This window comes from Eublepharis macularius, chromosome 17, assembly GCF_028583425.1.
Source record: "Eublepharis macularius isolate TG4126 chromosome 17, MPM_Emac_v1.0, whole genome shotgun sequence".
In the NCBI taxonomy this organism is placed as follows: domain Eukaryota; kingdom Metazoa; phylum Chordata; class Lepidosauria; order Squamata; family Eublepharidae; genus Eublepharis; species Eublepharis macularius.
In genome coordinates, this window is record NC_072806.1 from 16286401 (window position 1) to 16312996 (window position 26596).

Below are 26596 nucleotides of genomic sequence, written 5' to 3' on the forward strand. Positions count from 1 at the left end.
TTCCTACTTTCCAAGGGACCAGAAGCAAAAATTTGGGGAGAGTTCTCACTTACCTGCTTCTCTTTGCTTGTGTCTTGGCATGGGGAAGTGAGAAATGGAGGGACTTTAAAACTTCTTTACCTTTTGGGGTGTGTGTGTCAAGAGTCCTTTGCTGCAGATAAAGTACTCTATGCAAATGAGTACAAGTGTGCATAGGGATTCTAGCCATCAGTTGTTGGAGGCTGGATTAAGCGTGGGGGTTGCCAGTTTTGTGTCTCGAGTATATCAATAACACTTGCAGGAAACTGGGGCAGCCTTTTGCAGCAGGCAATCTGAGACCGGCCTTCCCTGCCAGTGGGGAAGAGTTCTAAAGCAATGCTCCCAGTTCCTGAAATGAGCACTATTGGAATGAATACAAAGGAAGGAGAAGGTGGTGGGAGAATGAAGTTTTGTAAAGATACAGCCAGACAACAGATTTAAACATAGCTGCCTGACACATCCCTTTTTCTGGTCCCATTGTGGCTTCAAGTCAAACAGGTTCGGCAGGTTTTTGAAGCAATACAAAAGCCTAGTAAATCTGTTTATCAGAGGCAACAGTGGGTTATTCATCATGATATCATGCAATGAGACGGGAGACACCCCCTTCCAGGGGAGGGCAGCTGCCTCTGTGCCTGATTCTGCAAGACTCTGACGTTTTTGTAGAAGAAGAGGACCGAGAAGAACAGTTATAGAAGGATTTTTTTAATCCACTTTTACAGAAAGAAACCCTCAAAACTTTCGAAAAAAGAGCAAAACTACAAACCATTTGGAAAATTTGGTGATTAAAATGCTTATCGTTTTAAGACAAATCCACTCAGATCCCTATTAGAAAGTTGTTTTTGCACAGCGTGAAACATCACAGACGTGGAGGGGGGGAAGCCCCAGAAAGCGCACAGATGTTAAAAGTCACATGGAGAACAATTCTTTAGAGAAGTGGGCGGAATTCTCGGCAGGAGTTTCGTGCAGAAGGTAACAAAAAACACCCACCATTTTCAAGCAGTAAAAAGGTCTTGTCTGGTTAGGCCAAAGGATTTCAACAGCCTTTACAGAACTCCTTATTAACAGTGGCTGTGGATCCCCCCCCCCGCCCCCCAAAATACTAGTTTAATAAAAACCAGGGATCAGATTTCTGAGAGGGTGACCCCAACACATTTTGAAAAGTATTGCCTTGCGACACTACAAAGTTAAAAAGATACAGTACGACAAAGAGTTAACTGCCTCAATTTTCCCCAGTTGCAAAATTCTCACACTAGATTATCAAGAGTAATAATAAATGACCAGCATTGTTATTTTTAAACCCTGGAAGGCACAATATCCTTTGATTTTAGGGGAGGATGGAATTGGCAGCGATGGAGAATTAACTGTTGGACTGTGGAGATTTCCCTGGCTAGAATTTCATGTTGCAAGGTACCGTTACCCCTTCACATGTACATGGTCTCCTGTCCCTGCACCAGTTGATGTACTCTTTGATATTTTCACACTGGAGGCAAAAACAAAAAAAACAACCCTGACTTCTGTCCTCTTTTCTACACTAGACTATTTTTTAAGTAATATAGAATAAGGGAGGCAGGAAATTGGCTCTGCAACCCCCTCCCACCCTGGAATTTGCTGCCCTTATCAAAAGCATCATGGCCATGCTTAGCAAATGCCCCTCCAAAGCCCTGCAGCTGTAAGGTTCACCATCAAACATTTGCAATGCAATGCAAATGAATGCAAACAAACCCTTTCTACTGGAAAAAGCCAAATTCCATTATTCACTACATTTTCAATACACTCGAGCTGCAGTTGAGCTGAACGGAGAACCTCGAAGCTCAAAGTTGATTGGGGGGGGAGTGGAGTGGGGGGACACTCCCTTTTGCAACCAGGAGGCAGTAAAATCATTTGGGGGGGGTTGACTTTGAATAGCAAAAATTTAAAAAAGTAAGAAGAGGGAAACTGTGTGTATGGCACCCCCTGCCCAACACACGCTAGAATCTGCCCCCTGCAGCTTCTATGATAAGTTCTGTTACCTTTGTGGGTTTAAAGGAAATAGTGACTGAAAAAGCAAATTAGCGGCAATGGCTCATTTTAGTAGTATACATCTCAAAGTGCAACCCCCTCCCCCCCAAAAAAACTTGACTCCCTTTCACATTCGACACCACAAATACATGCACGTACAACTACCCCTTCTTCAACCACGAGGAAAAGGAGTTTCGTTCCCAAAGTTCTGTAGAAGCTTTAAAAAGGACGTAAAACTACCAAATAGTCTTTCATTTTAACCTGCATTTGGAAACTGCCATAGTATAGAATTAGCGGGCAGAGGATGAGCAGGTCCTTCCGTTTTATAATGGTGATTTGCCGCAATGGAACCGCCATTTGCAAAGGCAGTTGAGCTTAGATTATAAAGTGCCCGGAACAAACGGATGGCTATTTCCCATCATGCTCTGTTTGTGCAAATTCCCCAGTTTATGATCAAAAAGTCATTATCCCTATGTCAAGCGTTCATGGTTTTGGATGGCCCAGAATCACACAAAGGACTGTGCCATGCAATCCATTTTCCTTTTGTGTGTGGGGGGGGGGGGCGGAGGGGGGAAGGACAGAGCGGAGCTCTTTTTCTTTCCGTAAGGCACAACTCAATTACATTACACAAGGGAAAACAGGCGGGAGATGGCAGCTGTTTATGAGAATGCTGCGGGAGAACATTAGAAGAAATCATATTTTGTATTTTGGGAGATATGAGAACAAGCAGTTCTTATGGCAGAAGATAATCCGTTTAAAGCCTAGACTCTCGACACTTGGGGCTGGGCCAGCCTCCACCTGGGGATATGGGTACCATTTGCATCAGATTCGTGCCAGGCTGCCTACAGGAAAGAAAACCCTTTCTCTGTCTGCATCTATCTAAAGCGGTGGATAGCAAAGAGGTTCAGCTCTCTCCCCCTTCCGCCCCAAATTAAGTGGTTTTCTTTCTGTCAATTTTGCAGAGAACTTTTCATTGCAGGGTACTGCCTGGTGGCCAGATCTGCTATTTCATCCTGTAAAGGTGAGTGCTTTCACTTGGTTTCTCTCTCAGGGCCAAACTACAAGTGACGAATGACACAGGTTGGACACTTGTCAGCTTCCCTCAAGTTTTGATTGGAAATGTAGGCAGCTTGGTGGAATGTTGGACAAGTGACAGTTGAAAAGTCCATTGGACAGCAGTTGGAGAGCCAAGCTGCAAGACTAGGATGCCTACATTTCCCATCAAAACTTGATGGAAGCTGACAAGTGTCCAACCTGTGTCATTCGTCACTTGTAGCTTGGCCCTCATACAGGGATGACCATGAAATGAAAAGCTTGGATGATCCGTGCAAGGGAATGAGGTGGAATAATGGACTTCACCTCTCTTGCTGAACGTGAAGGTCACATTTTTTTTAAAAAAAGATTCCCCTCTACTTAAAAAAAACTCTCCACAAGTAGAAAACAAGCACAGCAGGGATGACCTAGAACTTCTCTTCCTGCTGTGATAGTTTTCTACTTGCAGGGAGGGTCTGATTTCTTGTTTCATGGAAGACAGCATTAAAAAAACCCCTCATCTCTGCAGACTCAGAAACGCATGGCAAATATTCATCTCATAAAACTGACAATTTTATCATAGCTCTCATTTTGTTTCAAGATGCTTCAGTGCATATCAACCGGCTGTCCGCTTCCTCCTTTTCACTACCAAGAAGCGGAAAATTGTGGTGGTTAGAGTGTCAGAGTGGATCCACATTCAAATCCCCACTCTGTCATGAAATTTATTGAGTGACAAAGCTGAGTGTCTCGGTCAAACCAATCACTGTGAGGATAAAATGGGGTGCAGGGGAAGAAACACTATCACCCTTCTGAGCTCCTCGGAGGAAAAGCAAGACAAAAAACGGACTAGACAAACCCTAAAGGTCCATCTACGTATTAATTCCAGATGCTTCTCTTATGCATGGATCGGGTCATTGAACTGCAGGACTTTCCCCTCTCCTGAAATGTTTGTTGGGTCACTGTCTTGTCTTGGCTACTGTCAGAAACAGATCACAGCAGGAGGTCATTCTTACAGGGTGACTGGGTCTTAGCTGGAGATCTTACTTCTAATTTGACAGCTCCCAGACAGTGAGAGGGCAGCAGCCTCTATTTATAGCAGTCTGCAGAGCTGCCCCAGGGCAGGTGGGGGAACAGGGTGCACGGTGAGTCTGGCGGAGAGCCTGAGATGCAGTGGCTGCTGTTCTTTTTCACTGCTGGGGAGCCATTTAACAGCAGGGTTAAGACACGGCAACCCCGCGCTCCCGCCAACAAAGAAACCTAGATTTGAGTGGTTCTGTGTCCCCTGGAGAGTCAAAGACACTTCTTTGCTGACACAGAGAGGCACTCGAACCTGGACGGTGTTAATGTTAATGGGAAGGCCCCAACGGCAGGGAGAATGTCAGAAGGCAAGGGGAAGACCAATTAAGAACAGCACAGCAGAGAGAATGGTGGACAAGAGCAAGGAAGAATTGGGTTCAAATGTCAGATTCAGCCCCCAAGCTTGTCGGGTGTCCCTGGACTCTCAGCCTCGCCTATTTCACATAGATGCTGAGAAGTCAACAGTGCCCCCCCTTTCCAATTGCCTGGGCCTCTGTTCCTTCCAAACAATCCCTTTTCCTCAAGGCGCACAGGGATTCTGCCAGGAAAATCCATTTGCTAATTTGCCATATGCTGACTCCAAAGTGGAGAGCTCCGTCCGGCTTCCAACCATCTTGAAACTGGGCCTCTAAGCCCCTGATGCTTCCTGCTGGCTGCAACACCTCACTGCTCAAAGAGACTCTGCAGGCGATCAGAGGCACCCTCCGGCCAGCAGAGAAACAAACAGTCTGAATGAATGCAAAGGTTTTCAGGGATCCAAAACTGGCAGGCACTGATGGAGGCAAGCTCCTGCGCGCGCACACACCTGAAATGGCTCACTTCCACCATGGTTTCTGCTTTGAGTTCTCCAGCTCAGTCACTTTCGTTCTGCTAACTGCAGGGTCGTCAAACTGTGCACAGAAATCCCAGCAAGCAAAAGGCACCCCTTTCCATTTTTGCAGCAGGCATACCAAAACTTGGTATTACCCAAAATGCACGGTGCCACCACAAACAGCAGCGCTGTCCGCCTTGACTGGCAATGCAAAATCCATTCTGCATCAAAGTGGAGTGTTTTTCTGCCCTTGCAGGTGGCAGCCGCAGCAGCAGCAGAGCATGGACATTACTTCTATGATTTTTGTATTGCCAGATATTCTTTTCAGAGAACGAGACGCAGGGCTGCCAATTCCAGCAGCAGCTCCGGGTTTGCTATAACACCTAGTTCTGGCTGCAGTTGCCCATGAACAGGAAAAGGAGAAGTGTTGGGATTTTAGTGAGTGTTTCCATTTCAGTCATGAAAGAGTTGAACTATTTGTGTTACTAAGCGAGTAAACTTATTTGCACGTAACCACTAAGGCCTCGAATAAGGATTCCCTCCAAGGAAAGAGGAGTCACTAGTCTTAATGAAGTAGAATTAGGATTTTCTATTGGGCAGCCTGTTTATTGGGGGGCAATTAAGAGATGCTATATACTGAAGTTTTATTGCTCTTTGTCTCAGTTGCTTTTCTCAGTCTCTCTCACTCGCTTTTCTAGCAAGATGTAGTCAGTTTAGCAATTTATTATTTTTCACCCAATATAACCCTATTTTTTTTAGCCTTTAGTAAAGTATTCTTACAGAGCTACACTGGAGTGTGTGTCTGTTCTCATTAATTCCAATGCACAAACTTTGCATTAACTCTGCTAATTTCCAACAAGAAGCCTACCTTGGACTGGGATCGGCTACCAACTGCAACCCAGAAGCCAGGTCAGAGGGATGATGGGGCAGTATCCCAACACCGGTGGAGACACAGGACTTCAGCATAATACTTGAAAGGAAGGTGGCAACGGGTTTCACGTGGGCCACAGAAGAGCATGTCCTGGAAATCTAAAGCTGCCGGTTGTATCCCGAGAACGTGGGGAAGCAGGGCGAGGAATCTGCTTCTCCACACTGAGGCCACGCACATACTTCCTCTCCACGGGGGGCCTCATCCTGCAACACTTAACTCCTGAAGATAATCAATCGGGCAATTTTTAAAAAAATTAACAGAGATCTAAATTTGGACCTTTGTTGAGCTCTCATTGACAAACGGAACACACAAAGTCTTGGTAATGGGGTCCCTGGCTCCTTTGAGAAATGCTTTGCCTCCCTTTAAAAGCCACTCTGAGAAATTGTAACCCCATCCCACATTGCACCAGCATTATGGTAACAACCGCCTTACCCAGCAGTGCATTGCAGTATTGTTCGATACAGAGAAATTCATGCACAACTTCACACCTAACAGAGTACCAGGAAGGGGGGGGGGGGCGAAACCGGGGTATTAAAAAAGAAAATCCAAAAATTCCTGATGAGCCTTGACATTTGATTGGCTCATGCCACTGGCAGGAAGAAAAAGAATCATGCAGCCGCTTCCTCCGGGGCTCTCCTCTTCACCAGACAGGAACGAAGACTGTCGAGGTGTCGTTCAGACCAACGGGCGTGGACTTCAAGCGATTTGGAACCAACGCTTGCTTCCTGGAAGCATGCCTTCTTTCTTTCCCTCTCCCTCCCCCTTCTGAAAACACACACACACACGCACAAGAGACTGGCGTAGGGCTTCTTTGGTGCTTGGCCCAGTCCCGACAATGAAGTCCAGGCCAGAAGAAGAGGGAGAAGTTGTCGTGAGAAACCAAACCGACAGCATGCACAACGGCCTCTCGCGGGGTCAACTCTTAAGAGGCAGAGCCAATAGAATCCGAGTGGAACGTCACGTACCCGGAGGAGGCAGAGGGCGAACTCAAAAAGCTGCTTGTGCTGCCCCCTTTGCTACCGTTTCCCTGTAAGTCCTCTTGGCCCCCCCAGGAGGGACTGAGACCTGTCCGAAAGCGCTCGGACTCCGAGCAGGGAGTGCTCGCCAGGCGGTCCTCCGGCATCTGGGCCTCGCACAGCTCAATGTGAATCTGCTCGAAGCACGGGGGGCTGTCGCTTCCTTTGGGGAAGAGGTTCTTAGCATCCTCCTGGGCCAGGAATGGCCCCGGGACCATCAGTGAGCAGCCTCGCCCTGTGAAACGGTGCAGCACCTGGGGTTCCCGCTCAAAGTTGGTCAAGGGGAAGTGTGTGAGGTTTGCAGCGGCCGAGCAATGCTGGAAGGTGTCTGGGATGAGGGAGATGGAAGCAGAGCGTAAGGGAGCGCTCCTGGGGCTGAGCATTGGGCCATCGATGAAATTCACAACCTCCTCCTTGCTGAAGCACTTGTAGCCGCCTTCCTTGTACAAGTCTTCGCAGGAGAAGGGCTTGAGGGCCAGCACGCTCTCAGCGGACTTCCTGCGCTTGCGGTATGGCCGTCCTTCTTCCTGGTAGGCAATAAGGCTGCTCCTCCTTCGGTCATGGCCATGCCGGGGAACGAGCAAATGGGCCAGGCCAGAAGCCACATCCTCACCTGCTCCCCAGCGCTGGAGGTAGGCAGAAATCTGACCAGTTGTCCAGATGTCTGTTTCGTCGTGCGAAAACCGCCTTGTGGGTGGGACCTGGTGGAGAACAGAGAAGCAACACCACTATTACAGCCCTGTGTTGTCAGACTCGGGGCTCAAAAGAAACAGGGAGTTCCGGTTAACACAGATTTCCCAGGTTCTGATTACAGGAGACATTAGATGCGAGTTAGGTTGGTGGAAACGCATTTAGCCTGTGATCGGCACTCACCTTCAAAATGGTGTGTGTGTGGGGGAAATGGGCTCCCCCGGCACGCATGTGGAGGCAGGAGTGGTTTTGCAATTGCAACCCTTCTGCCCAGTGAGCACCTGAAGGCAGAACCAGGCTGTGGGACATAGGCTGTTTGCCTTACTGCCAGAGAGTCAGTTTGGGGTAGTGGTTAAGAGCGGCAGGACTCTAATCTGGAAAACTGGGTTTGATTCCCCACTCCTCCTCTTGCAGCCAGCTGGGTCAATCATAGCTTCTTGGAGCTCCCTCAGCCCCACCCACCTCACAGGGTGATTGTCATGAAGATAATAATAACACATATTGTCGAAGGCTTTCACGGCCGGAGAATGATGGTTGTTGTGGATTTTCCGGGCTGTATCGCCGTTGTCTTGGCATTGTAGTTCCTGATGTTTTGCCAGCAGCTGTGACTGGCATCTTCAGAGGTGTAGCACCGAAAGACAGAGATCTCTGAGGGTCACAGCTGCTGGCGAAACAGCAGCAACTACAATGCCAAGACCACAGTGATACAGCCTGGAAAATCCACAACAACCATAATAACAACACACTTTGTAAACCACTCTGAGTGGGTATTAAGTTGCCCTGAAGGGTGGTATATAATTCAAATGTTATTATTATTATTGTTATTATTAGACATGTTGAACCAACAGTAAGAGGAACAGGCAATTCCCCCCAGCCCTTTTCTGCCTGCAGATGTGTGCTAGGTGGAAGGGAGGGAACGATGAAACTCCTGTTGTTTCCACATGAGTACTTGGGATCCCATTTCCTCCCACATGCTATTCTAAAAGTGAATGCCGGTCACAGAGTAAAACATGAGTTTCCCCCAACCTAACTTGCGTTGAACATCTCATGTATTCAGACCCCCAGAATGCTCTTTGGACAGGAATATTCAGTAGAGACACCACACTGGCCTACTCATTGGGTAGCAGCAGGAAGAAACGTTCCCTCTTCGCTTTCTGAGCAAGGACAATTCTTCACCTGCACTACAAGTAGGTGGTAGAGTCCTGGGGAACTCATGGCAAGGGAAGTGCCTCCTTTCCCGCAACGTCGCATCGCACTCTAGCGAGGTCAAGCTGTCTAGAACCGCAAGGTTGCAAAAGGCTTCCGGGGTGGCTGGGAGCCTCCATAAACCTACCTTATGGCAGCACTGAAAATGGGGATTTGCTTTACATTGTTTTGTGTCCAAGCTATAACATCAGTCATATTCTTACACTGCTGTCTTGCTCTTTTTTAGAGTGGTCATGGGGGTTCTCTGAGCGGGTGTCCCATCTGGCACAAATCACATTCACACGTTAGGTTTAATAAAGTGATGGAGTTAGGGTGGCCAACCTCCAGGAGGTGGCTGGAGATCTCCTGGAATTACAACTGATCTCCAGACAGCAAAGATTGGTTCCATTGGAGAAAACGGCTGCCTTGGAGGGTGAATTCTATGTCATTATACCCTGCTGAGGTCCCTCCCCTCCCCAAACTCTGCCCGCTCCAGGTTCAACCACCAAAATCTCCAGGAAATTCCCAACCTGAAGCGGGCAACCCTAGATGGTATTGGGCCTGCTAGGCCATTTGTAGGCCAATATCCCCTCCAAGCCAGACCAGTCTCTGGATATATGTGTGTGCTGGGATCCTTGTTCTCCCCCAGTTTGAAAAAAAATAAGAACTGGGTCCAGATAATCAGCTCAGTTTATTTAGTACAATTTCTTTATCCCGCCCTCCTGCAAGGAGCTCAGGGCAATGTACGTTGTTCCTCCCTTTTATCCTCACAACAACCCTGTGAGGTTGGTTAGACAAAGAGAGTAACCCAAGATCACACAGTAAGCTTAATGGCAGAGTGGGGATTTAAACTTGGCTCTTCCAGATCACTGTCTGGCCGATGCTTTAAGTTATTGAAGGCCACTGTGAAAAAATCAATTCAGCAGGTACCTGGGGCTCTCTGCATGCGGCAACTGGTACTAGAGGCAGAGAAGGAGGTTGAAGGAACAGAAAGCAGTCTGAACGAGGCAGCGCTTCACGCACACACACGCCCCTTTGGTCTTTGTCTAGCCCTGGCTCAAACAGGTTTCATTTATTCATTTAAAATATTTAGATGCTGCCTTGGCCAGGTGTTCTGTGTAACAAGGCAATAAAAATAGAAACCTTGCGTTAACGCTAGAAACGATAAAATATGCAGCTGCGGATGAGCAGATTCGGAAGCCGAGATATGCAATCCAGCCGACAGAACCCCACAATCCTGTCTGATCAGAGTTAAAAAACACAAGGAAGGCATGCGCCATGTACAGCAATCCTTCCGTGATAGCCGGTCCCTGCCCCCATTCTCCTATTTTAAATGGATGCTGGAACATCAATAAACAGGATGAAGTGAACATAAGCTTTGTTTGGGATTCCCAAGAACATTGGGTGGATTCCCAAGAACATTTTCAGTTCCCAAATGCCACTTTGGGGCCCTCTGGTTTCTCTTCAGATCGCGTAAATCTTTTCCTTTTGGGCCCTGAGCATCCCATTACCCCTCCAAATATCAAGGCATCTCTAACTATAAGTTCCTGGGGGAAGGGAGACACCTTCTTTTGTGTTTTATTAGTGCTCGACTTCTAGAGTAGGCTTACTGCTCTGTCCTCAACACAGGGCTGCCCTTGAAGTGTGTCTGGAAACCGCAGCTGGTACACAATGCTGTGACAAGAATGTTGGCTGGAATGGGTCACAGGAACCGTATCACTCTTGTTTTGCCTTCGATGGCTTCCAACTTGCTTCCAGGCCCAGTTCAAGGTGCTGATATTGATTTTTAAAGTCCTATACGGCTTGGGATCCACATACCTTAAGGATCACCTACACTCATACAAACCTCATACAAACCTACCCAACCATTACAATAATCTTCATCTGAGCCAGATGGGTAGAAACCCAAGAAAGGGCCTTCTCGGTCATGGCACCCAAACTGTGGAATTTCCTCTCCAAAGAGATTATCTGTCCCCCTCTATCAAAGGTGAAGACCTTTCTGTTTCCTTAAGCATTCCCTTCTCGACCCTTCTCTCTGTTTGCTTTATGTATGTATGTATGTATGTATGTATGTATGTATGTATGTATGTATGTATGTATGTATGTATGTATGTAATTTATAGTCCACCTTTCTCACTGAGACTCAAGGTGGATTACATAGTGGGAAATTAGTACAATCAGTATCAGGACATTTCCATACAGTATCAAGGACATTTCCATAAACAATGTCATAGGATTTTACAAAGATATAGCATTAGCAAGGATCCAATACAAAGCTGAAGAACTGCTGAAACAGAACATAATCATTTCTAGGACTGACATTAGATAACATGAAGCACAGGTAGTATATTGGAGTACATACTCAAAGCAACAAATAAAGCAAGGCAACATAGTGGTTTGTGAAGTCTATGGTTCCTAACTCATTAGCGAAGCATCTGAGACTCCCCTCCCTATAATACTTCCCTCCTATCTGAGTAAAAAGCCTTTTTCAATAATTTGGTTTTGCATTGTTTGCGGAAAGTCAGGAAAGTGAGGGCTCTCCAGACCTCCTCAGGCAGGCCATTCCACAGGGTAGGGGCCACCACAGAGAAAGCCCATGTGTGGGCTGCTGTTGATTTCACCCATGTGCAGGCTGGCACCTGCAAGAGACCCAGTTCAGATGAGTGAAGCTGACCTGGAGGGTCATAGGGAGGGAGGTGGTCCCGTAGGTATGCTGTTGTTAGTTATTACTTATGTATCATTTTAAAAGTTGATTTGTATTGTGTTTTAAACAATTTGCCACTCTGTAGGCCCTAACTGGGTGGAAAGGTGGGATACAAATATTTTACACGAATAAATAATAAAAATATGTGTCTGGGAAGAAAAACTGGGAGGGGGTGCTTCTCTATGTGTGAAGATTAGCATTATATAACAAACCCAAGGTGATGAATTTAAAAGCGATGAATAAAAGCTTCAAAACATCGGAGGAACGGAATGGCAGCCTTTGGGATGGAAGCAGATGTGAAATGTTTGCCTAATCTATCATTGTGAAAGGACAGGGCAGTACAATTAATTTCTGTGGTTCTCATTCCACCGTTTCAAACAATAAGCTGTGACAATGGAACCTGAATTGCAAAAAAATCCACAATGAGATCAAAACCACCAATTACTTGCAGCAACTGATTAACTTCCATGTCTTAGTGATCAGCTAACGGAAGGCCCTCAGAGGTTTCCCATCTGGTCCTCAAGAGAAACTTAACAGTGTTCATCTTCCTTCCCCAATATGATAACCATTTCCTTTAGCAGAGAAAGCAGCAAAGGTTCCCCTCTCCTTTTCTCAGCATGCACAGTGACAAAGGCCTGAACAGATTAGCTTTCAGAAGCATCTGTATAGCTGCTTTCAAAAACAGGATGTTGGATGAGACGGGCCCATTTGGGTCCCACCCCAAAAGGCAGGTAGGTCTTCTGATTGTGATCAAACCCTCTGTGACCTTTGGAGGAGGTTTAAGACGTGTGTGGCAAGTGCAATTAAGTTGCAGCTGACTCACGGCAACCCACTAGTGTTTTCAAGGCAAAAGATGTTCAAAGGTGGCTTGCTATTGCCTGCCTCTGCATAGTGACCCTGGACTTCCTTGGTGGTCTCCCATCCAAGTACTAACCAGGGCTTATCTGAGATCTGACAAGAATGGGCTAGCCTGGGCCAGAGGAATTAGCTGTGTTAGTCTGTAGCTGCAAAATAGTAAAGAGTCCAGTAGCACCTTTAAGACTAACCAGCTTTAAGCTTTCAAGAACCACAGCTCTCTTCATCAGATGAGACAAAGAGAGCTGTGGTTCTCAAAAGCTTATGCTACAATAAAGCTGGTTAGTCTTAAAGGTGCTACTGGACTCTTTACTATTTTGCCAGAAATGTCAGCCTCATGCGAGGAAGTTTCAGGTAGGTACTGGATTTAAGTCCAGTAAAGTGCTACTGGACTCAGATCTTGATGGGAGGGAGGCACTGGTGCAGGGTCGGAGCGAGTCTCTGCTCCCAGAAGACTAGACTGCAAGATATATTACATGTTCAAGAGGAAGCATTGTTAGCACCGCTCTAGTTACAAGAAATGAAATGAAATCCTGCCCTCAAGTCACAGTTGATTTATGGCGCCCCCTGGTGGGGTTTTCATGGCAAGAGACTGACAGAGGTGGTTTGCCATTGCCCGCCTCTGCAACCCTGGTCTTTGTTGGAGGTCTCCCATCCAATTACTAACCAAGGCCTACCCTGCTTAGCTTTTGAGATCTGACAAGATCAGGTTCTCCTGGGCTTGTTACAAGACATTCTATCAAAAGCCTGTTTGAAGAAGGCAGCTGCTCCCCTTCCTGTGCTGCGACTCCCTTCCAAATACGACTCCCCCTCATTGGATCATCGGCAGATTTTCTTCCCCCTTCTGCCCCCCCTCCCCAGTCCAGTGCAAAGTCGCTTACCTGGAGATACTGCATTTTATCTTCCAGTAAAGGCTTCGTGGGGTAGACCTGGGGGAGGCCCCTCTCCAGCGCTGCCAGGTCGTATTTGGCAATGTGGTCCAAGGTCAAAACATCACCAGAGAAGTTGTAGTCATAGGCTCTTTCGTACATCAAGTCAGGGTGGATTGCCCCTTCGAGGCTGTTTTCTGCAGTCCGAGGAGAAACAGGAACATCACAGGAAGCAATCAGGGTTTGGTTGTGGGTTTTCCGGGCTGCATTGCCATGGTCTTGGCATTGTAGTTCCTGACGTTTCGCCACCAGCTGTGGCTGGCATCTTCAGAGGTGTAGCACCAAAAGTCTGGTGCTACACCTCTGAAGATGCCAGCCACAGCTGGTGGTGAAACGTCAGGAACTACAACGCCAAGACCACGGCAATACAGCCCGGAAAACCCACAACAACCATCGTTCTCTGGCCGTGAAAGCCTTCGACAATACATCAATCAGGGTTTATTTGGAGAGGAGTGGATATAAATGTATAATAAGGGTGTGGATTGGCCCTTCCATTGGCCCTTCCATTGACTGGGACAATTCCCTGGGGGGCTGTGGTGCAAGATCCTCCATGCTACGAGGTCCATTGCCTCTTGTTCCTCACCTAAAGCAAGCGCTGGTGCTGCTGTGAGAGAACAAGAGTGGGGCTGTGGCTCAGTGGTAGAGCATCTACTTTGCATGCAGAAGGTCCCAGGTTCTGTCCTTGGCATGGTGGTGGAAAGTGCTGTCATCATTGACTTACGGCGACCACCACTGGGTTTTTCAAGGTAAGAGGTGGTTTGCCATTGCAACCCTGGTCTTCCTTGGAGGTCTCCCATCCAAATACTAACCAAGGCTGACCCTGCTTAGCTTCTGAGATCAGATAAGAATAGGCTTGCCTGGGCCATCCAGGACAGGGCTCAATCTTTGGTATCTCTGCTTAAAAGGATCAGGTGGTGTGAAAAGCCTCCACCAGATATCCCAGAGAGCCACGGCCAGACTAGACAGCACTGACCTTGATAGACCAGCAGTCTGACTCAGGATAAGGCAGCTTCGTGTGCATGGATTTGTGAATGGGGCCATGGCTCAGTCATAGAGCATCTGCTTTGTATGCAGAAGGTCCCCGGTTCAATCCCCAACTTCTCCAGTTAAAAGGATCAGTTAACGGGTGATGTGGAAGACCCTTAACTGAGATCCTGGAGAGCTGCTGCAGGTCAGAGTAGACATGACAGAACTTGATAGATCAAGGGTCTGACCCAGTATACGGCAGCTCCACAGTTATGCGCTCATGTGGTTGCATCTGAAATCTTCCAAAGAGCGCCAGAGGTGACAATGGCAGCAGAGGTGACAATGGAGCAGCAGATGGGGGTGTGGGAGAAGGGATGGGAGATGGCTGAACATTTCCTACTCTGGTCCTGAGCATCACCTCCCGTCTGATCTGACCTTCTTCCATGTCGTCGTTGGCCATGATGGCCACACACTTCTCCCAGACGGATTTGAGGTCAGCCCGGTAGCGGTCGCAGGCCCAGAGGAAGAGGGGCAGGAGGAGGGACTGGATGACCGAGCACCAGAGGACGCACAGCACCATCCAGTCGTAGGCCACATCCGACTTCAAGCTGGCAAAGCTCACCACCTGTCGGGGCAAACATCAGAGACATCAGTTGGGGGGAGCTGGAGGAAGGGGCACAGCGGAGGAAGGGTCAGTGTGCAATGGATCTCTTGGTCCCTGCAGGATGAATGCTGTGCAACGGCACGGAGGGTTGCAAGACACAGCTAGAAATGTTTCCAATGAACAGCTCCACCAGCCTTTTTTCTTCCCCCCAAGGACTTTTCCCCCCAATGGAAAATTTTGGAGAGCTCTGAAAATAGGAGTGAAATGCTCTTTAAGTCAAGATGTTACTCACACATGGAGGAGGCGTTAACGCTTTCCCCTTCACCCTGTTTTCTTGACTTCACCCAGGGCTACTAGTTGCAGCTGTGATGTGCATTTGTATGGCTGGGTGTGTGAGTGTCTGTGGGCCAAGCTACAAGTGACGAATGACGCTTGCCTGGCCAGTGAACAGACTCACGTGTATTCCTCCCTGTTCACTTGCCATTCACTTGTGCTCCAGTAATTCGTCACTTGTAGCTTGGCCCTGTGTGTGGAGGGTTAGCCCCAGGAGCCGAATAGCTATTATGGGCACTGGGATGTCTCCTGGTGGGCTGATGTCCTACCCCCCACCACCTGGGCTGGAACAACTAGCGGCAGAAGGGCTGTGACCAGCCTGCCCAAGTTCCACACTGGCGTGAGGAAGGTGGTGCCGGGTCAACCCGAGCCCTGCACAGTGTGTGGAAGGCAGTGCCTGGCTAGTCCAGGCAGCCCCCCCAGCCAGTTACATAGGCGGGCTGCCTCTTCCTTCTCCCTTCCTTTGGGGATGGGGACGGCCAGGAGGCCTTTTTCAGAACTGTTTTTCCTTCCGAGTCCACCCCCTTTCCCCTGCGCCCTGATCCGAATCAAAGCCTCCCCCCCACTCGCTGTTTAGCTATTAAAAATGCTTGTTTTGCATCTCATTTGGGCCAAACCACGTAAGACCCCAAGGGATCCATGATCAACTTGATCTTCCCAGCATTTAAAAATAGCAGCTACGGACAGCCTTGATTCAGACTGGGGCTGTGGTGCGGGGTTGGGTGGGTGTTAGGAGGGGACGACGACAACGAAGTGACTGAATCAAAAAAAGAAAAATCTTCGTCTTCAGCTTGTGGCCTTTTCCCCAGCAGGCCACAATGCAGCCCTTCCTAGAGAATCGTTTCTTTGCTCAGATGCCCAGGTTTTTATTGTGCAAATCTACAGAATTACCAGCAGTCATGAATTTAAATTGGGGGCTGGGGCAGGGGGGTGGATGGAAAGGAAGGCCTGGATATGCAAACCAATTCATATTCATCAAGGCCAGCGACAGCTTTTCCCCTCCTGTTAATCAATGTTTCATTAACGCCACAGCATAAGCCAAATTCAAATTACCTTAATTTGATCTTTATAAATTGAATGCTTAATGTTGCTCAGCAGTTATGAAAAAGCGCTGTTGAAACTGGCTTGAAGTAAAAAAATGGCAAGCGCTTGAAAGATCAGGGGGTGGGGGAAGAGAGTGCTTCCTTTGCAATTTTCAGAAATTAAATGGAAAGGGCTGCAGGATTAAAGCCATCCGGGATGACCGCATCTTCTTCTCTCTTCACTTGAAGCGATCCATTCAGGACCTCTTTCACACACGGTTCACCACCTGGCTGTAGAATGTCTGCAAATTCTGCAACCACGTAGAGTCAAACACAGACCCTCTCCTTCCCGGTGTGGTTGTGTCTCCCTCTCCCACATACACACATAGAGTTTTTCCCCAAATACCACAGCATCTCCCCAGTGATACACTGACATCACTTCCGGGTGCACAGGAAGTGATGTCAGCATGTTGGGATGCTGCCCATCCTCCCCCTAGTTTCCTGCCCTTTCCCCTTCCACTGAGTGGTGGCGAGAAGCACAAGGTGGCTGAGGAGGAACCCTCACTAGTACGGCAAGAAATGGGAAGCCTAGGCCCAAAGATTACCCAGACTCTAACCACTAGGCTATGCTGACCTTGGTCTGATGAAGTGATCGAATGTTGGACTAGAACACGGGCAACCACTGATCCACAAAGCTCACCACAAAGCCAGTCATTCTCTCTCAGCCAAGCCTAACTTACAGGGTTGTTGTGTGAATAAAATGGATGAAGGGAGAGAACTGTTTACACTGCCCAGAGCTCCTTGGAAGAAGGGCAAGAGGAAAATGTATAAATAGCCAAAGCAAGGTCAGAAAGTAGAAAACAGTGTGTTCTCTCCTTCCTGTTGTACCTGGGACTTTTGTAAACAATTTTTAAAAAAATAATTGGGCTCTCACGTTACTTCAAGGGCAAGCCAGCTGGAAGCATTCCCAAACACACACTCATTGTGAATGGCAAAACGGAGTTGTGCAGCTAGCAGAGAAGAGAAACAGCAAGGGCAGCGCTGTGGAAGAAGTGGGGCTCTGTCTCCTTGACAGAAGCGCCAGCTCCGCTACGGAGCACAGTCACCTGCAGGACAGCTTTGGAGGAAAAGTACGCAAGTGCCAAAGACAGCCACTCTCCGTGCCAAACTGCAGAATCCCAAGCAATGGCGAATGATTTGTGGATTGGAGGGAGAGAAAAGAGCAGGATGTTTTTACACGTTCACTCAAGCAGCAGAGCAGGGAAGGGGGGCACAAATCTCTGCGAGCTTTAAATCCAAGGAATTATCTGCACCATTGATACAGCACCCCTGATAAAGGAGGAGTTATCCAGAGTAATATATCCAGGTCTCTGCCCTGAGAAGATTACAGTTTAAATCTCGACACAGAGAGGACAGGCTCGGAGGTAAGGGTGGGGAAGGAATATGTGTAATTCCTTGGGCATGAAGGGTGGGGAGCCTATACAAAGATGCCCTTTTTATTTATTTCTGTTTTTCTATGTACATAAGAAGAGCCCAGCAGGGTAAGCAGTCTGTTTCATCCAGTATCTTGTTTCCATCAGTGACTAATCAGACGCCAGAGAAGCCCTTACACAAACCCTGCTGACTGTTTCCCAGAATCTGACAATCATAAACATTCAGCCTCTGAACCCCGATGTCCCACCGGACTCTAGTGGTTAACCGCTAGCAGCAGACCTATCCTCCATAAACTTGTCCAACCCCCATTTAAAGCCATCTCAGCCAGTAGTCATCATATCTTGAGACAGTGAGTTCCACATTCAATAATCCATAGCGTGAAGCTGTACTTTCTGTTATCTGTCTGGAATCTGCCGCCGATTGTAGAGTGACTCTGAGATCTAGTATTATGGGGAAAGGAAAGACTTTTCTTTCTGTCCGCAGTTTTCCAGATCTCTGTTGCCCCACGGTGCTAACGCCAGGAGCTTTTTTCGGTCTGGATTTTCGCTGTTGCTGTGCCCGTTTGTTTCTTATGCACCATTTGCTCTCCTCCACCGATGGAAAAACAGGCACAAATTTTGACGGCAAAAATTCTACCGAACTTTGTTAGCGTGGCTGAGAAGGCAACTTCAGTTTTATCAAGCAGAGAGGACTCCGGGAGGAAACTGACAATTTCAAAGTGAAACGAATCTAGCAACCTTCCTTTGTTTTGTGGAAGACATTTCAATGAAGTGAGAGAGACAGCGCTCAGAGGGTGCTCAGAGATAACCCTGAGCAGAAGGGGAGGAAATGTGGGGCGAAACCACATTTATTGATTTTATTTTTCTTCATTTATATCCTACCTTTCCCTCCAATGGGGATTCAAAGCAGTTTACAGTGTTCTACTCGCCTCCATTTTACCTTCTCAACAACTGTGTGTGTGTGTGTGTGTGTGTGTGTGTGTGTGTTGGCCCAAGATCGCCCAGCGAGTTCCATGGCAGAGCGGGGATTTGAACCTGGGTCTCTGAGATCTTAGGCTGACACTCTGACCTCTGCACCACATCAAGAGAAAGACCCTTCGGCTGAACCAGGGCTTTTTATCAGAGGGAATGCTGGGGAATGGAGTTTCAGAACCTCTTGAAAATGGTCACATGGCTGGTGGCCCTGCCCCCTGATCTCCAGACAGAGGGGAGTTGAGATTGCCCTCCAGTGGCGCGGAGGGCAATCTCAACTCCCCTCTGTCTGGAGATCAGGGGGCGGGGCCACAAGCCATGTGACCCTTTTCTCCGAGGGCAACCCACTGAGTTCCACCACCTCTTTCCCCAGAAAAAAAGCTCTGGGCTGAACCATCAGCGGCTCCAAGGCAAACAGTGCCTAAGCAGAGTTGCTCCAGTCTAAGCCCACTGAAATCAATAGCCTTAGACAAGAGTAACTCTGCGTAGGATTTCAATGAAAAAGTATATTTTGCCTGCTTTCATGGAAGGCCTCTAAATCCAATAGATTCGTCTGCGTTTTTAGAAGCCTACAGTCTGCACCCAAAATGAACCCACGTTGCCAAAGCTGCTAACAAGCCAGAGAAATTCCAAGCTGTAAAGGCCAAAGCAACCCAGGCCTTCTGTTGATATCACAGCAGCTAAGCTAGGGGTAGCCCAAAGGGGCCCTGCCCTCCCTCCCGTTCCACGGGGACATCCAAGCAGATCAGCACCTTCAGCCCAGAGCGCTTTCAAAAAGGGAAAGCCAAGGAATCTGCTGCAATTCTCGCCCGCCATGTTTTCAGAAAGAAACCGCAGCAGACGCTGTCCTTCCCCTGGGGGTCTGACACCTTTTGCAAGAGAACACATCAAAGGAACAAGGAGTCCTTTCCTCTGTGCTCTGGCTGGCAAGGCACTGCTCCCTCCCATCCTCTACATCCCTCCCCTCTCCACTTCTCTGGGGATTCTCGGAGAGGAATTGTGCTCTGTACAGCCTTCTCCAAGAGCTGAAATCCTGTCATTGCTGGTCTCGGCTATTTTAAAAATGCCAGAGATCAGCTCAGGGGAAGTCAGCTGACTCCAGAGACTTGGGACAGTTTTAGTACCTACAAAACAAAACCATTTATTCTTCCATTGCATGCATGCTTTCTCTCGCTCTCCGTTTTCTGACACCACTCTCTCCTTGCCACCCGCTTTTCTTTTCTTCTACATGAATGACCTTCTATCCTGCCTCTGCTTTCTGAGGAACAAGACAGACTGTGCATTCAGAGCTGGTGTACCATAATGGATGAACGGCAAACCAGGAAGACCCTAGTTCAAATCTCATCTCTGCCACAAACTCACCCTGCGAGGAAGACTGGCCTACCTCCTTGGGCTACTGTATAAGCTAACACTTTGCAAGCTCAAAGGACAATGAAGATTGCTCTGCGACAACGACATCACCAGGACTCTTCTCTTGCCATCCATCTAGGCAAAATAACGCTTCACCCCATCAAGAGAGAAGGAATGCGTAGATGAAGAGCATCAGATGCCATGCGATCCAGGCACATTGCTCTGTGTGCTGCTTGGGTATTTTGCTGAGCTTTAGCACCATCACTCCTAGGGGCTTCTGCAGGGCTTTTTTTCTGGGAAAAGAGGTGGTGGAACTCAGTGGGTTGCCAGCACAGGGGGCAACGCTTGGCAGGAGGTAGTGCCCCTGGTACCACATGTGCGTGTGCAAAGTACGCGCATGCTCCCAGGACCGCACAATAATGTCATGTTGGGTCAGCTGGAACAAAGGGAAAGTTTTTTAAAGTTTAAATCACCCTCGGCGAAAATGGCCACATGTTCTAAACTCCCCTCTGTCTGGAGATCAGGGGGCGGGGCTCCCAGCCATGTGACCATTTTCAAGAGGTGCCAGAACGCCATTCCACCACGTTCCAGCTGAAAAAAAGCCCTGGGCTTATGCAAATTCATGGAGGGCAGCTCCATCAGTGGCTACTAGGCATGGTGACAAAAGGGAACCTTCCCTTCCACAGGAAAGATGAGTCCCTGTGCCAGCAGGCAGCATCAGGGGAAGGCTCTGTTGACCCTCCAAGGCCATCCTGTGAAACAGGATGCTGGACAAGATAGGCCACTGGTTCTATCCACCAAGGGCACCTCTTTGTTCTTACAGAATATTGTTACACCTTGCTCAACATTAACAGCCTCGACACTGACAGTGGCTCTCTGGGGTCACAGGCAGAGAGAGGTCTTTCCCAATACCTCTAGGTCCTTGAGAACTGAAGATGCCAGGGACTGAACCTGGGACCCTCCACTCTGCCACTGAGCCACAGCCCCTCCCCTGCTTCCAAAGCCCATACTCCCTCCCACCTCATTCACTGACCAGAACCACTGCACGCCTCAATGAGAACCACGGAGATGGCTGGTGAAAGTAGGTAGACTGGATTGGTCCAGATGGCCCATTGGTCTCATTTAGACCATAAATATCCGGCTATGTTGCTCTGGGGCATGCCAGGCACACTGATGGTTCTGCGTACATTTTTCTTGTTTTGTTTCCAAAGCAGGGGGTTGGGAAAGGGGATGCTTGCAAAAAAAGTAAGCAGCCAAGTCCCTCTGCTGGTCTATCGCTCTTGGATTAGAGAGGCCTGTGCCAAATTGGTCCCTCTTCTTATGCTGCACACAATCAGTTACCTACCCCTGGATGCCCAGAAAGTCCCTGACGCTGCAGCTGATGTGGGGCATCTCAGAAGTATCACTAGCACTGTCCCTGAGCCCTGATAGGGAAAGGAAGATGCATGGACAAAGAAGGTTTCCGCTCACTGCTTGAGGAAGGAGGGAAGTAGGAAAATATGTGTCTGTTAGTTTTTCGGCACACAAGAGTGACACCTGCCTCCAATTATAGAATCTGGAAAAACAAACAAACCTGGAGCCGTCATACAGTCTCTCTCCCCTGCTGCTGTGCCCCCCCCCGCCCAATGCCACAGGGAAGCCTAGAAAACAAAGCAGCAGTGCTGGAAGGCCCGCGCTCCACATCTGGAGACAGCCTCTGAGAGGCCGTATTTATTTTTGCCCTCATCTGGAAGTGGCTATGTTTAGCAGGGGCTGTCTCAGCGGGATGGAGGGAGGGCCTGGGAAGTGGGATGATGGGAGATTTGGAATCCAGTTTTGGCAGGCGTGTTGTTTTCCAGAGTGTGGGGGTGTGTGAAGGAGGGAGATTTTCATAGAACAATGAGCAATGAGCCTCGCTCCCAGCACTTTATTTTTAAGATAAGAAATGCAGCGACTGTCCACTGTTCATAATTTTCTAGTAATGGGGATACCAAATGTCAACTTTTCCAGCTCGTGTGGAAATACCTCGACTCACCCATTGAGTACATTTTTACCCTGCCGTTACCACAAAATGCCCAGGGAGGCTTATGTGGAGCTCTTCTCCTCCATTTTTACCTCATTAACAAACAGTCACCAACCTCTGAAGAAGGTTAGGCTGAGAGAGGGTGACTGGACCCAGGGCCACTAGGCAAGCTTCATAGACAAATAAGGGTTTGAATCTGGGCCTTAGTCCAACAGGCTAGCCACTGCACCACATTAGGTCTCCTCAGAACAACCCTGTGAGGAAGGTTTGTTAGGCTGAGAGAAGGTGACGGGCCCAAAGTCCCCCAGATCACAGCAAAACACTCCAACTGCCATAACACACCAGCTCTATGTTTCATGACAGAGACACACACATATACAAATGTCCCATTTGAAAACTTTTAGAAAACAGAACGTCTTTTAACTCTGCATGTTGAAAATTTCAGGTCCACAGAGCTCATGGAAGCCCCAGCTAGAGTAGGAGGGTCCAACCATTTTGCAAATGGCCCTCTTCCAGCCTAAGAGGGAATTTGGAGGAAGACTCCTTAGATTGGAAGAAGGCTTCAAACAGAGCTGAAAGGAAAGGTGGGATATAAACAAGCTTTGCTCAGCGGAGTGGTAGGCAGGGATGGTCTTAGTGATTTGGGACAGAAGTCCAGGAGGGAGGCCCCCATGATTATTGGTACCACCCACTGGGCCAAGCAAGAGGTGGCACTCATCACGTGTGAGGTAGGTGAAGCCGGTGCAGATATAAGTGGCCGTTGCTGAGCTGACTGCTCAAGCCTCGGATGTGAGTGGCTGTTGCTATGGGAGAGGGGCAGCTGCCTCTTTTTCCCATTGGCTAAGGCCACCCTCAGTAATAGGATAGGGGTTGGATCCACCCCAACATCCCTCATGAACCCCATAGTCCCAAGTATCCCCACAGATATATAAGAAAGGATCCGAATTCTCCTTCCCCAATTTGCTAGATTTCTCCAAGAACTGCCGCAAGACTCACCAATATGGGGAAGCCCATCAGAAAGTCATATATGAAAACGATCCCGGTGATCAAGTAGGTGATCTGAAGAGAGGTCTTAATGGGTTCTGATCCATCGATGGACGAGCGGCGCTTGCCCTGCGCGTCCTCCACCACAATGGTGGGCACGTTGAACTTGTTCTTGTCGATGTTGTGCCCCGTCTGGATGGAGAATGTCTGGAAGAGGGCGATCCCAACGCAGACCATGCCCATGACGACGCTCCCGCTGATCAAGAGCAGGAAGCAGACGCCAAAACCCAGGCCAATCTCTGTGACGATGAAGCGGCAGTCGCTGGCGTAGAAGCGCTCGGCAGTATCATGCCAGCCCACTGCTGGCAGTGTGGAGAGAATAAAGGACACCATCCAAATGCCCATGACAGTGTGCACCGCTTGCTTCTTTGTATTGCTTAACCTGCATGGGACAAGGAGGGGAAAGACACACACAAAAAACCCGTTAGGCCAGAGCAGGCCAACAAAATGATGCAGGCTCTTGTTTTTCTTCCAACGGAAACCATCTGCTACATTTTAATCCCATCCTTCTTCTAAAGAGCTCAAGGTGGCATACCTGGTTCTCCTCTCCCCATTTTATCCTCACAACAACCCTGTGAGGAAGGTGAGGCTGAGTGACTGGCCCAAGGATGCTCAGCAAGTTTCATTTCTTCCCCATTATCTTTTCTTGTTGGAACTGCTGAAACACTGCAGAGCTTTTACTTTAGCACAACTTAATGTTCTCCCCTCTGCTCTTTTGGGGTGGGGTGGGGGGCAATATGCTCATATCCTGTATGTAAATCATCTCTGCCGTTGTCAGTCTGGACTGGTAGAGATAACCGAGTATGTACTTCTTTATTGCTATTATTATCAGGAGATCCGAATAAAGTATATCACACCAATTATTGCCCCTATCCAGGCAGATCTAATCAATTTTATTTGCTCTCGTTTTAGCTATTCGCTGCAACGAAATTACTGCCAAGGTAGCAAGATTCTGCGGCCAGGCTAGTCTAATCAGACAGAATATCACAATTTCTTTAAAGAAATTTCAACAATATTTTAACACTCATTTAAGTATATTGTTTAATTCCTGAGATATGTTTAGACATATATCCAATGTATTTGTTATACATTACTGTATATGTTTACTTAAATTTTGATCTTGGATAGTAATAATAATAAACAGAAACAGCAAATTTCAATGCAGAGGAGGGGGATCTTGGAAATACCTTTCCCGGCTGAATGAAACCTGGTCTGAACTTCTGTTTTCTTCCCTGATACAAGTGTTTGAACCTGCAAGTGTCTCAAGGTAAGAATCTTCTGAAACAAGCCAAAGGACTCTTGGCTTTTGAGCCACGGCTTGTGGCTGTAAGTAAACTGGCCCAGGGAAACCAGGACCTGCCCAAGAGCTGGAGCTGCATTGTATATTTGTATTTGACTAAAATTATATTTTTGTGTTTCTTTGGAAGTTGCATTGAGTCCCCAGGCTTTTTACTCAAATGGGAGGGCTGTATTGTAGGGATGGGGTCTCAGATGCTTTGCTAATGAGTTAGGGACCATAGACTTCATCACTGTATCGCCTTACATATTATCTGTTGCTTTAAATATGTACTATTTACCACGTGCTCCATGTTGTCTAATGTTAGTCCGAGAATTGATTATGTTCTGCTTCAGTATTTTTTCTACTCTGTATTGGATTCTTGCTAATACTGTATCTTTTAAACTTGTATCTATTTACCCTATGGTATTGTTTGCGGAAACATCTTTGATACTGTATTGAAATGTACTTGATACTGATTGTACTAATCTCACACTGTGTAATCCGCCTTGAGTCTCAGTGAGAAAGGCAGACTATAAATGACACAAGTAAAAAATGGCAGTGTGGCGATTTGAAGCTGGTTTCTTCAGTTCTGGCACAACACCATGAAATCATGGTGGCTTTGCCCCAAACTTTAATATTCAGCAGAACTCTCCATTGTTCTTCGGAGCAAAGAGAACTTGCCTGTAATTGACGGGCCAGCGGACCATCCACATCCGGTGGTAAGAAAGCGAGGTGACCGAGAAGCAGGTGACCAAGGTCAAGGTGTAGAAAGTGGAGACGAAGACCTTGCACAGGCCCTCATTCCACTCGTAGCTGGAGTGCTGCCGGCGAAGCTGGATGACCGAGTACATGGTAATGGGGATGGCGATGTTAAGGATGTGTGTGCCAGCCAGCGTGCAAATGAGGAACTCGAGTGGCTTCCATTTCTTCTGCTTGGCGCTCACGCTGAGAATCCCCCAGGCATTGGCAAGAACTGACAGCCCCGAGCAAACCAGCCAGGCCACTGCGTTGTTGTGCAGGCTCTGTTCATCATTCATGATGGAAGATGGAGTCACCGTCCGGCGAGGCCAGGTGAGGATGACGTACCAGGAAGAAGGAGGGAAGGAAATGCATCCTACAAACCAGCGGGCGCCATCAAAGGTGTGCTGGGGAAAGGGGGCGACCCCATCTAAGGGCTGCTAGATCCTGGGAGCTCGGTGAGTTATCATGGCCCATGGTTCTGCAGAAGGGGAGAGGAAGCGAGAAAAATAGTCAAGCAGATAAACAGCTTTCCCTCATCAAGAAAGATGCATTTTAGATGCAATCAAGACTCTTTCAAAACTCTTCCGAGTTTGGTACATCATGTTCCCAGCCAACAATGAAGCAACAAGAAACTGGGTGCATTTTATAAAAATACTCTTTATGTTTCTGTCTCCTGCCCTTTTATGAAAACCAAAAATGAATCTATAAACCGACAGAGAAGTTGGGGGCAGGGACTACAGGGGACTCCAGCCCCAATTGTCTCTTTTTTCTAATGATAATCTCTAAACATATGAAACTGCCTTCTGTGGATGGACCATTGGGTGGACTATGTAGTTCAAGTTTCCAATTCCAATGCGTTACAGGAGCATCTTCTAGAGTAGAGCAAACAAGCCAGGATCCCAGAAGGAATCACAGGTGAAGGGAATGACAATGTGGATTTCCCACTCTGACCCCAAAACCTCCCCGTCCAGGTTGCTCTAAGCTCTCGTGGGCTGATTTCTTCCCCCTTTTCACTTTAACCAACACTAAGCTTTTCTCAACATTCCATTCATTTTGGATCCTATTTAAGCCTCATCAGACTGGTTTGCGAGGACTTTTCGTTTGGTTCATCATACTTTTTTGCATACCTGTGGAGTTTCCTAGGTAGGCAGAGACTCCTACCTTATCTTCAGGTGGCCCCATTATGTGAGTTTTTGTCATCTGTAGAGGGACCAGACAGTTTACTATTAGATATAGTAGTGGAATGAGGGCTACATGAACATGTGACACTGCCTTCCGCTGTGTCAGACCTTTGATCTATCATGGTCCGTATTGCCTGCTCTGACAGGCAGCTGCTCTCCAAGGCCTTGGGCAGAGGTCTCTCCCATCACCTCTTCCCTAATCTTCTTAATAGACAATGCCAAGGATTGAACCTACGACCTTCGACATGCAAAGCAGATGCTCTTATTACTGAGTTACAGTGAGAGCATGCTGATGATGCTCGGAGCATCTGGCTCCTAATCTGAAGAGGTTTCAGTAAATATCTTGGATTCTTTAAGGGCCTAGCTCGCTTTACTCATGTTAATGTGCAATGCAGAAATGCAGAAATGTTCGGAGAGTACTTT

The 26596-nt window shown here is 47.9% G+C and overlaps 1 protein-coding gene across 1 annotated transcript; it reads right to left on the reverse strand.

The window, feature by feature from the left end:
- Window positions 1-6789: 6789 nt before the first annotated feature.
- Window positions 6790-25300, reverse strand: GPR153 (G protein-coupled receptor 153). The gene is made up of 5 exons (XM_055001962.1): window positions 24933-25300; window positions 22925-23354; window positions 14648-14837; window positions 13199-13383; window positions 6790-7584 (listed from the first exon to the last, which is right to left on the reverse strand). Exons 1-5 carry the CDS (start codon window positions 25286-25288, stop codon window positions 6790-6792), a joined length of 1956 nt encoding a protein of 651 aa, XP_054857937.1. The 5' UTR covers window positions 25289-25300.
- Between the last annotated feature and the right edge of the window lie 1296 nt (window positions 25301-26596).

Excerpts from the sequence above, each read along its gene's own strand:
- GPR153 (XM_055001962.1), bottom strand. The coding sequence starts at position 25,288 with ATGAATGATGAACAGAGCCTGCACAACAACGCAGTGGCCTGGCTGGTT. Across the intron at positions 23,355-24,932 it reads CGCTGGCCCGTCAATTACAG|GTTAAGCAATACAAAGAAGC; the intron begins GCAAGTTCTCTT and ends TGTCCCATGCAG. Across the intron at positions 14,838-22,924 it reads TGATGGGCTTCCCCATATTG|GTGGTGAGCTTTGCCAGCTT; the intron begins GTGAGTCTTGCG and ends TTGCCCCGACAG.